Source organism: Saccopteryx bilineata, chromosome 7 (assembly GCF_036850765.1).
Source record: "Saccopteryx bilineata isolate mSacBil1 chromosome 7, mSacBil1_pri_phased_curated, whole genome shotgun sequence".
NCBI classification, from domain to species: domain Eukaryota; kingdom Metazoa; phylum Chordata; class Mammalia; order Chiroptera; family Emballonuridae; genus Saccopteryx; species Saccopteryx bilineata.
Window position 1 is genome coordinate 79,411,916 of NC_089496.1, and position 12,091 is coordinate 79,424,006.

A 12,091-nucleotide genomic window follows, 5' to 3' on the forward strand; every position below is an offset into this window, starting at 1 on the left:
TTTTTTAATCTGGTTTCATTTTTTGAAGTGTCCCATTTAAGGAAGGTCTATCTGAGTTTCCCTTGTACTATCAAAACACATACATTTGGAAGTGCAGTAAGCAGTATTTTAAAAACAAATGTACTGTCTTTAGTACTGTTTTAAATAAGATTATTTAGAGGGTTATATCTTGTGTGTCTACACTGTATTGTCTTCCAAGTTTAGTTTTTTACATAAAATGAAGTATTGACTATCTTATTTCCTGAATTTCCCCTCTCATTTTGTATCTGGTTAGTAAGAAAAGTTTCAAAGTAGATGTGAGTTGCATTAAAAACAGAATTGTTAAAGGCAAATAATTTTTCCTCCTTAATTTTGCCCAAAACTGGCACTATCCAAGCTCATCGGGACTGTATATGCTACTGAGCAACTCCTGGGACACAACTGGCATGACGTGGTGAATATTTTGTGTAAAATTAGTAACTGTTTTCTTAATAACTGATCTTATAGGTACCCTTCATTGTAAATACATTATGGGATGCTCTTCTGGAACTAGATGATCTAACAGCTTCAACAAATAGTATTATGACTCTTCTTTCATCCCTGTTAACTTACCCTCAGGTCCAACAATGCAGGTAATTATTTCTGTTTAGTTGAATGAAGTAAAAGGTATTTACATAAATTTCCAGATAATTAAACCTAAAAATACAAAAGTCTAGCTCCTTTATTAATGGTACTGTTAGTTGGGGATACCAAACACTATTATTTTCAGGAGCTTATAAAGGTCATATTCTTTTATCCTTGGGTTACTTTAGTTACAGAATTCTTCATCTTTTTTTTTTTTAAGAATTCTTCATCTTATCCTGTAAAAGTTGACTTCAGAAATATATATATATTTTATTTTATTTATTTTTTATTTTTTAACAAAGGGTCAGAAAGAGGGATAGATAGGGACAGACAGACAGGAATGGAGAGAGATGAGAAGCATCAATCGTTAGTTTTTTGTTGCGACACCTTAGTTGTTCATTGATTACTTTCTCATATGTGTCTTGACCGTGGGGCTACAGCAGACCGAGTAACCCCTTGCTCGAGCCAGCGACCTTGGGTCCAAGCTGGTGAGCTTTTGCTCAAACCAGATGAGCCCACGCTCAAGCTGGCAACCTCGGGGTCTCGAACCTGGGTCCTCGAACCTGGGTCCTCCATATCCCAGTCTGACACACTATCCACTACGCCATCACCTGGTCAGGCCAGAAATATAGTTGCTTATTATTTTCACTTGTATCCCCAGAATATTGAATTTTAATCTAATTTATCTAATGGAAGTATCATTGAACATTGGCGTTGCATTTTCCAAAATTTGCTCCTCTAGGAACTTTTTCTTTGTAATGTTTCTTTCAACTCTTGTTCTTGATTTCAAGAATTACTTATCAGGAATGGGGACACATAATAATGTGATATAATGTCCAAAGGCAGAGATTGGGTAAAGCCAAAAACATAAAAATTTTAGTGTCATGTATTTTTATATCCTGATATTTGAAGTGAAGCTTAGCTAATTAATGTATTTCCTGCCTTTTTTTCATGACAGAGACAGAGAGAGGGACAGATAGGGACAGACTAACAGGAAGGGAGAAAGATAAACATCAATTCTTCGTTGAGGCACTTAGTTCATTGATTGTTTTCTCATATGTGCCTTGATGGAAGTAGAGAGCTACAGCAGAGTGAGTGACCCCTTGCTCAAGCCAGTGACCTTGGGCTTCAAGCCAGTGACCTTTGGGCTTAGCCAGCAACCATGGGGTCATGTCTATGATCCCACACTCAAGCCAGCAACGCTACACTCAAGCTGGTGAGGCTCACGCTCAAGCCAGCAATCTTGGGTTTCAAACCTGGGTCCTCTGCGTCCCAGTCTGACACTCTATCTGTTGCACCACTAAAAGGCAGGCTATTCCCTACCTTTTAGATTGGCTCCTGAAAGTATTGTTTCTATTAATGATGTCCTTGGAGACACAGAAGTAAAAATTTACTTGCAACTTTAAAAAAAAATCATAGATGAGGAAATTAATGTTTTTAGTCTTGTTAGGGTGTTCTGTGAATGTTCATATGATTGTGATCATAAATAATTTCTGGCTTTATGAGTATTTTCAATGAAAATCATAGGTGTATGAAAACATGTAGAGAATGTTTCAAATAATACTGATCTATTGATATTACTTCAATGTTAATTTTAGGCTAGTAGGACAGCCCCCAGATTGGAATAGCAAAATCAGTGTCTGTAAAAGCAAATGAAGAGAAAACTTGAGGTGGTAGTACATATATGGGATTTCCTAATTTTCAGCTGCTTTCATTAATAATGAAAGATATAGGGACTAAATGAGTTAGTCTGCGTGAAAGCCCTTCTCAGGATGCAGATTGTGAGTTTTTAATTACCCTTAGGGTTTGGCACAGTTTTTCTTTGAAGACAGATAATATTTTTGGCTCTGTAGACCTTATGATCTCTGTCAAAACCACTCAACTCTGCAGGTACCATGATATTTTGGGGTTTGTGGGCCATCTCAGTCAGAACTACGCATACCTGCCGTGGTAGCCCAAAAGAAGCCATAGACGATATATGAAGGAATGACTGTATCTTCCAATAAAACTTTATTTAAAAACCGAAGTAGAGTGGATTTGGACTGTGGCCCTTAGTTTATTGACACCTGTGCTAAATAAAGGACTTAAGGACTTTTTTTTTTAATTGCCAACTAGACAGTATCAGGAAAGCTAAATAATGTACGAAAATGAATGAATGTAGTGGAAATTCTGTTAATTTGATATGAAATAATGTAGTTTTTTATCTTTTTTTCCAAAATTGCCTTGTTAGAAAATTTGCTTTCATATATTGTGATATTTGCCATATACTTTCTAGCAGCATGTTACTTGGAGCATGAACAGTTACACTATTAACCAGATCTTGTTATAATGCTTTTACATATTTTGGGTCTGTTTTATCTGTGTTGTATGTGTACTAAATGTGTAAACTAATGTAAGTCATATTTATACAAACCTTCAAGTCATGACATATTAAAAGATAGGTCTCCTGAGAGGAACCACAAAACAAATAGTTACACTGACATATTCTTTTTTATTCATGCCTTTTCCTACAGAGGTATGTATTTCAAATGCTACTTAAAAATAATTTGCTAATTCCACATGACTTTTATAATCACTCATGGATGTGACAAGTATCCTATGGTCCAAGTTGTCCTAGATGTGGTTTTACTTGCTTCCTCATTTAAAATCTAATCTGTAAGAAGGAAGATATTTGAGTTTTCTTAACTTAGTAATGCTAAATCAGGATACATTTCAGAGCTACTACTCTTATCACCTCTTGCTCATTTGCCTTGTGGCCAAGATGGCCCCAGAGGGGATGTAAATTATGTGTATCTAATAACCCATAGGAAAGAAGTAAGGATTAGCAATCCTGATTTTGTGTAGGCTTACTACTAGTTAAGATACATGTCTCGTTTTCCTGAGTAAGAACAGATTGAGAGTAAGAACATTTATATTGTAAAGTTCTAATTTGATAAAGGTTTCATGACAGTGCTATAGAAGTAACTAATGTTAATATTTGTGTTCTTTATGACTGTTTACTCTGGTTATTCTGGTTAACAGTTTTGAATGAGGGTGTTAAGTGAATGTTCATAGAAAAATTATATTTTTAGAATTTACTCATCGAAAAAGATAGTGGGTCCACAAGGAAATGGTATTTAGATAATCTGTCAATGGAGTTTCAACTAAGAATAATTAGATTAATTTGTGTCTTCTTTATTAGTATTCAGAAGTCACTCACAGTTTTAGTTCCACGTGTCTGGCCTTTTTTGCATCACACTATATCTTCAGTTCGAAGAGCAGCATTGGAAACTCTGTTTACATTATTATCAACACAGGACCAGGTAAGCAGGCCTAACTGTCTAGTAATCTTGAAATTTGTATAAATTAATTTTATAAAATAAATTGGACCACCAGGTTACCCTTGCTACATATCCAAAGTTAGGAAAATGCTGGGCAGAAATATTTTAATATTTTGCTCTAGGTTGTATTACTAGCACTTGGAATAGTGTTTAACACATAGGAGTTCCTCAGTAAATATTTGTCCAGTGAAAGTTTGAATAGTCCTTTCCTCTCCAAGACCTGTTGTTATTCATCTTTGCTTGCTCTGTGTGATTGGTAATTTGAAGGTTGTTAGAGCTCATCTCAGGTTAGAACGTTACATTTGAAGTTCTGCATAACTTCTAAAGACTAGCACTGAAATTGCTAGGCACTTGCATCCTCTTAAGGATTACTCAATCTTAAGAGCAGGGTATTTCCAAGGATAGTATACTTCAGGAGTCACACATTGACATGCCTGCAGAAATCATTCAGGTAATACCAGTGTGTGAATGGAGTCTGTGATGAGCTGAGGAGTCCTTGCCCTGTCTATTAAAGGCTTCCATTCCTATTTTTTAAAGAACCCTATAGGTCATATAAAATACTAGAATTTAGGGAAATATCGTAAGGAATCCATTCTTTTACCGTGCTGTTATTTATAGGTACTACAGTTTGAGTCAGGGATCTTTAAAAAGGCAGTGACTAATTTTTTAAATTATATTATGGATAAATGTCTCTCATGTTCACTAACCATGCATTTCTATGTGAATTAGAAATATTCCACAGAGACTTGCTTTAATCCTTAGCATGATACTGTGTTGTACTTCTATGAATTAGCATCTGTAAATTTTGTTTTGCATTATCTTTTTTATTTTGTCTACTCTGAGGAAAACCTGTCAGGTCTGTATAGTCCTCAGTTGATCGGGCATGGTTGATAAGATTAGCATGGGTTATTCTGAATTTTCACTTCATTTTTGTGGGTTTTGTCTAATGGCAAATTAAACAATGTAAGGACTGTATTCTGTTTTTGTTGGGGTTTTTTTTTGTTTGTTTGTTTGTTTTAAGCTAGAGAAAGAGACAGAAAGACAGGAAGGGAGAGAAGGGAAGCAACAACTTGTATTTTTGGCACTTTTAGTTCCTTGATTGCTTCTCGTATGTGCCTTGACGGGATGGAGTCAGGGGGCTCCAGCTGAGCCAGTGATCCCTTGCCTGGGCTCAAGCCAGCGACCATGGGGTCCTGTCTATGATTCCACACCTAAGCCAGTGACCCCGTACTCAGAGTGGTGAGCCCACACTCAAGCCAGCAACCTCTGAGTTTCGAACCTGGGACCTCAGTGTTGCAGATCTGTGTTCTATCCACTGCACCGCCACCTGGTCAGGCAAAAACTATATATATTCTTAAATTCATTTTGGATAGGCGTCTTGAAGTTACTTTACCAAATTTCTTCCCTTCATGTTGTCCTTTTTTTTTTTAATAGACTTAAGAGCAGTTTAAGCTTATAGAATAACTGAGCGAAAAGTACGTAGTTCCCATATGCCTGTCTGCCCCACTCTCTACAGTTTCTCCTATAGTTAACATCTTGCATTAGTGTAGTTCATTTTCTACTACACTTGATAAACCAATATTGATACATTATTATTAACTGAAGCCCATAGTTTACATTAAAGTTCACTCTTTGTATTGTAGATTCTATGGGTGTTGAGAAATATACAATGATAACTGTATACCATTATAGTATCATACTGAATAGTTTTATTGCCCTGAGAAATACCTTAGTTTCACCTGTACATCCCTCCTTCCCTCCCTCCAGCCCCCTTAGCAACCACTGATCTTTTCCAGTTTGCCTTTTCCGGAAAATCATATAGTTGGAGTCATCTAGTATTCAGCCTTTTCATATTGCCTTTGTTCATTTAGCAATATGAAATTCAGGTTCCTCTTTGTCTTTTTGTGTCTTGGTAACTCATTTCTTTTTATCACTGAATAATACTTTTCAATTTATATGGCTTATACCACAGTTCATTTTTTCACTGCTTGAAGGATATCTTGGTTGCTTCCCGTTTTTGGCAATATGAATAAAGTTTTAAACGTTTATGTGCAGGTTTTTGTATGGGCATAAGTTTTTAGTGCATCTCAGTAAATAAATACCAAGGAGCACAATTGTTGGATCATATAGCAAGGGTATGTGTAATTTTATAATAAAGTATCTTCTTAAGTGGCTATACCAATTTGCATTTCTACCAGCAATAAATAAGAATTCCTTTTGTTCCCTATTCTCACCAGTGTTTTTAATAACTGTGTGGTGGTATCTCATTGTTTAATTTGCCATTTTTTAATATATAATATTAAGCATCTTTTTATATGCTTACTTGCAACCTGCATCTCTTTTTTGGATCTTTGGTCCATTTTAAAATTGGCTTGTTTTCTTACTGAATTTTAAGATTTCTTTGTATGTTTTGGATTCAAGTCCCACATTATTCTTTTAAGACTTTCTGTTCAATGAAGCTACCTGCAGACGTTTATAACTTACTTTTGTGGACTTTTATTTGTTTAGTAACATTAAGTTTATATTATAGGGAATAAGATATTTTATATAAATGAATTTACTAAATAATTAGGTCATACTTTCTTTGCCATCAGAAATCATTAACCATTAGCCTCACCAGGTGGTGGACTGGGATGCGGCAGACCCAGGTTTGAAATCCCAAGGCTCACCAGCTTGAGCCCAAGGTCGCTGGCTTGAGCAAGGAGTCACTTGGTCTGTTGTAGCCCCCTGGTCAAGGCACATATGAGAAAGCAATCAACGAACAACTAAGGTGCCGCAACAAAGAATTGATGCTTCTCATCTCTCTCCCTTCCTGTCTGTCTGTCCCTATCTATTCCTCTCTCTGTGTCTCTCGTCTCTGTCTCTCTCTCTCACACACACACACACACAGAGAAATCATTAACCATTAATCATATAACACAAATTAATATTTTTGTGTTGAATCGGTCACCAGTACTATTTATCGGTCATTAGTGTTTAAACTGTGCTTAATGTTGTATACTGTGGGAATAATGAGAGACATAATAGTTACTTCTCTCAGTGATTTAACTGCTTTATTTCAATTGGCTTGTTTCTAGTTGTTTACCTCAGCTGTCAATTGTGATATCTCACATTTGTTAGTCCTTTTTTATTTATTTTATTATTATTTTTTTAATACTAGACTTTTTTTCTTTTTTTTATTATTTATAAATATAATCAGCATTTCAGGCCAATGCTTTATCCACTGTGCCACCACAGGTCAGGCTTGTTAGTCTATTTTTAAAATTGATTTTAGAGACAAAGAGGAATGAATAGAGTGTGAGCTAGTTTAGATAAGATCATAAGATTGTTCCAAATCTCCAAATTTATTTTTAGTCCCTAAATGATTGTTGATATTGACTATTAAAATTATATAGTTGTGAAAACATCTGTATATGCCATGATGTTGATTTTCTTACCCATGGCGTTTTATTTTGTCTTTTGCATTTGTCTTTACTGGCTTATAAATGAAGGCTTTGGCTGTAGCATATATAAAGAATTGATGGTGATGACTCTTTATCATTTTTTATACCAGAACACTGTTGTCTTTGTATGTGATTTGCCATACACCTGCCAGCTACCGCTTCTGCATAGGCCCTCAGTATTTGTTAAATAATGTATATAAAATTCTAGGCAGGGTCTTTTGGGGAAATTAAAAAAAAAAAAGTTCTATATGGTTTTTACCTGGGAAAAATTTACAGTGTGATCTTGATAAGATTCTTTCATGATAAACTTAATAACCTCTGCAAAGAGTTAAATATATTAATGGAAAAGCAGAATATGAGAGGTGTTAAGAAGCAGCATTGAAAGATAAACTAATTGCTAAAAGATCAAGAGGATTTGGTGATTTGATTTAAAAAAAACAACTAATGTATCCTTTTCTCTCCCTATAATGGTATCACTAATGAAACTTCCCCTTGTTTCTATCTAGCTTGTCTTCATAGTATGTCTTTATCAAAAGTCATACTGTCAGTGAAACTTCATATTAATACATATAGATTATATTCTGCTTTGTCGCTGCCCTGAGCCTTGATTTCCAGCATCGGCACTATTTTTTAAATTATTATTAAGTGAGAGGAGGGGAGGCAGAGATACAGACTCCCACATCCACCCAGCAAAACCCACTAGGAGGTGATGCTCTGCCCATCTGGAGGGTTGCTCTGTAGCTCAGCAACTGAGCTCTTCTTAGAGCCTGAGGCAAGGCCATGGAGCCATCCTCAGAGCCCAGGGCCAACTCCAATCCAGCTGAGACTGCAGGAGGGGGAGAGAGAGAGAAAGAGAGAGGTGGAGGAGCAGATGGAAGCTTCTCCTGTGTGCCCTGACCCGGAATCAAACCCAGGGTATCCACACTTTGGACAAGGCTCTATCATTGAGCCAACCGGCCAGGGCTGCATCCTCAGTATTGAAGACTATAGCTTTAGCACTTAACACCCACTCTTAGTACACTTTTGGCCTGTATTATTTATTATTTTTTATTGGAATTCTCATTTGTTTTTTCAAATAATACTACAAAGCCAGACCCTTTAGAAAACTTTATAAGCCTCACCACCTATTTTCATTTATAATTTTGGGGAAAATTTTTTTTTTTTACAGAGACAGAGAGTCAGAGAGAAGGATATATAGAGACAGACAGACAGGAAGGGAGAGAGATGAGAATCATCAATTTTTTTTTGTGGCACTTTAGTTGTTCATTGATTGCTTTCTCATATTTGCCTTGACGGTGGGGCTACAGCAGACCAAGTAACCCCTTGCTCAAGCCAGCGACATTGGGTCCAAGCTGGTGAGCTCAAACCAGATGTGCCCGCGCTCAAGCTGGCGACCTCAGGGTCTCGAACCTGGGTCCGCCACATCCCAGTTCAACGCTCTACCCACTGCGCCACTGCCTGGTCAGGCTTGGGGAAATTTTTAAATAGAGAAAAGAGCAGGGAATTATAAAACAACATTCATAGATCCACCATCTATACTTGACATTTGTTATAATTTATTTGCTTCAAGATTGTATAATTAGAATATTAAGAAGTTGTAGTCTCCTTAAAAGACCCCTCTTGATTTTTATCTAGCACGCATGAGCATGGGACGAGTCTGTTCCACGTCTTCACTCCTCCTTCCAGTCTTGATGTGCTTCCTTTATATCCTTAGTTGTAGGACTTCCATTCAACTAGATTGCAGGCAGTTCTGAATGATGGTGGTTCTGTAGTTTAGTTGTAATTTAAATCTTTCAGTTCTTAATTTTATATGGAGACAAAATGTATTAAGTATCTATTGAATTTCTTTCCTGCTCCTGAATATGAAATTATTTTAAGGACAAAGTGAAGAAAATGAACCTAATTTCTAAATTGCTAGTAACTCTCTTCTGGTTTTATAGTAGTTTCTAACTTTTCAACCTATTCCTATCAATAATTCCAGGATAATTTGGTGAGGTTAAACCTGGTTATAGCTTAGTGCATCAATACCTCATAAAGACTGATGGCTCTGTTCCCTTGAAAGTACTCTGATTATCTTTAGTAATTTTTTTGTTGTATTTTGCTTTATAAAAGCAAAAATTTTATAGGAAAGATGTCCTTAATCTTAAAACTTATTTGTATATATGCAGGCATGGACATCTTTGAAATGTCCTTAAATAGAACCATAGTTAATATAGTTATTTATCGCCTGACCAGGCGGTGGCGCAGTGGATAGAGCGTTGAACTGGGATGTGGAGGACCCAAGTTCGAGACCCTGAGATCGCCAGCTTTAGCGCGGGTTCACCTGGTTTGAGCAAAAGCTCACCCAAGGTTGCTGGCTCAAGCAAGGGGTTACTCGGTCTGCTGAAGGACCACAGTCAAGGCATACATGAGAAAGCAATCAATGAACAACTAAAGTCTCGCTACGAAAAAAACCTGATGATTGATGCTTCTCATTTCTCTGTTCCTGTCTGTCTGTCCCTGTGTATCCCTCTCTCTGACTCTCTCTCTCTGTCCCTGTAAAAATTAAAAAAAAATTAAAATAAATATATATATATATAGTTATCAATCTTATATCTGTTGGACTTCTCTGTGACATACCATGGCATATGTGAAAATAAATTAATTCCTGTACCTTTGTCTGTGATATTAACATGTCAAAGTATTTCCAAAGCCTGGCTTCTTGGGGAGCATGAATTAAGAACACTTAAGCCAGTGGTTCTCAAACTTTTTGAAGTTGGGGGCGTATTTAAAATCCTACAAATAATTGTAGGCCCACTATATACAAATTTCTGAGAAAGATGTTATAATAATTAAGTCAAATATTAAAGAAAAATATATAAAGTCCAAGTGTGCTTTTATGGTAATTAAATGAAATAAATACAAATTAAATTTATTCTGACATTAAAAAACATTTTTATGTTACATGTTTTGAGCTATGCTTTTTAGAATTCATAAAAGAGGCATTAAATAAAGACAAAAAAGTTATCTTTTTATATATATAGATGCATTCTTAGTAAGATTTAGCAAATTCAGCAGGTCTTAGCACAAATGTGTTAAGTTTTTTCATTTTTGTGTTTATAAGAAACATGAGCCTGATGTGTCAGCGATTTTTTCAATATTTGGGCATATATTTGAAAGGCAAACTTATTTTCTCATCAATACATTGAAGAATTCCTCTCTTTTTATTCTTAATTGTGTTGAGTGCAGAAAACCCCCACCATACATATCATCTTAACTTTACACCAAACAAAGGATAGAAGGAACTTGCCTCCAGTCTTTCCGGGGAACATTGGGGGTAGTGTAAACAATTCAGCACCACAGCTTAACAGCGTTTTGCAACCTAATCAGGCAAGTGAGGTGGGGGGTTGGGCAGACTGTCAGCTTACAGCCAATTCTCCACACCTCTGTCCCCCAAAGATCTAAACTCCAAAAACCCTGTTGGTTTTTTGGTCCCCAACAGGCACATATTTCCTGGAATACCATAGAGCACACCTGGAAATCTAGGGCACACCAGTGCACACTGGTGCACACTTTGAGAACCACTGACTTAAGCAAACAAAACTTGTTTCATTTGGTAATGACTTAAAAGCAAGGTGTAACTTTTTTGCTCAAACTGGCTGGGCAATTAAAGTGAAGGAACTTACCAGTTTTTTCTTCTTATATTCTCTCTCTAGCCTGTGACTATGTTTATACATGCAAAACTATATGCGTATCTATTAATATATATGTCTGTCAGTAAATTACTTTACTGGAATATCTAGATTAACTAGTGTTGAAAGCCATTAATGATTGTAGCCAGAACTTGACTCTAAGATCTAGACAGGTTTGCTTCTGAACATGCATCTCTTCTTTAGCCATGTTTTGCTGACTAGATCAACTTTTCCAGTCCATTTGCATCACAGTCACTTTGTAAATCATCCGAAAATTTAATTTACTGATATATACAGCATTGACTTTTGTTTGAAAGAGAACTTTTGGCAAGAAGCTTACATATATTTAACATGAAGATATACGTGAGATTGAGTTGGTTTCTGAGGCATACTTAATCCAAGATGTAAGAAAACATATGCCTATGTAGGGAAAGAAAGAAGGACCAAAAGAATAGATTTTGGCCCTGGCCAGTTGGCTCAGCTATAGAGTGTTGGCCCAGCGTGTGGAAGTCCCAGGTTCAATTCCTGGCCAGGGCACACAGGAGAAGCGTCCATCTGCTTCTCCACTCTCCCCCCTCTCCCTCCTCTCTCTCTCTCTCTCTCTCTCTCTCTCTCTCTCTCTCTGTCTTTCTTCCTCTCCTGCAGCCAAGGCTCCATTGGAGCAGAGTTGGCCTGGACACTGAGGATGGCTCCATGGGCCTCCGCCTCAGGTGTTAGAATGGCTCCAGTTGCAGTGGAGCAACGCCCCAGAGGGGCCAAGCATTGCCCCCTGGTGGGCATGCTGGGTGGATCCCAGTCGGGCGCATATGGGAGTCTGACTGCCTCCTCACTTCTGACTTTGGAAAAATACAAAAACAATAAAAAAGAACAAATTTGACTAAGACTTTAGCTGTAGAGAACATTAGCATGATTAGGTTTGGTCAGATTTTATAGATACGGAAAGGAGAGATAGTGTATAGCTATTTAGCTACTTTCAATAAATATTGGTTGTGCACAGGAATAGAATAAGGCATTATAATTGTCTAAATGTAGAATTGGGTTGGGAGGGCAGTTG

General features: G+C 36.8%; 1 protein-coding gene across 2 annotated transcripts in view; it reads left to right on the forward strand.

The window, feature by feature from the left end:
* Positions 1-12,091, forward strand: part of BTAF1 (B-TFIID TATA-box binding protein associated factor 1) — a 113,480-nt gene that overhangs the window by 50,646 nt on the left and 50,743 nt on the right. For both annotated transcript variants that reach the window (XM_066238421.1, XM_066238422.1), the window contains 2 exons: positions 487-611; positions 3,785-3,905. In XM_066238421.1, coding sequence (XP_066094518.1) covers positions 487-611; positions 3,785-3,905 — 246 coding nt within the window. The remainder of the gene's footprint in view (positions 1-486; positions 612-3,784; positions 3,906-12,091) is intronic.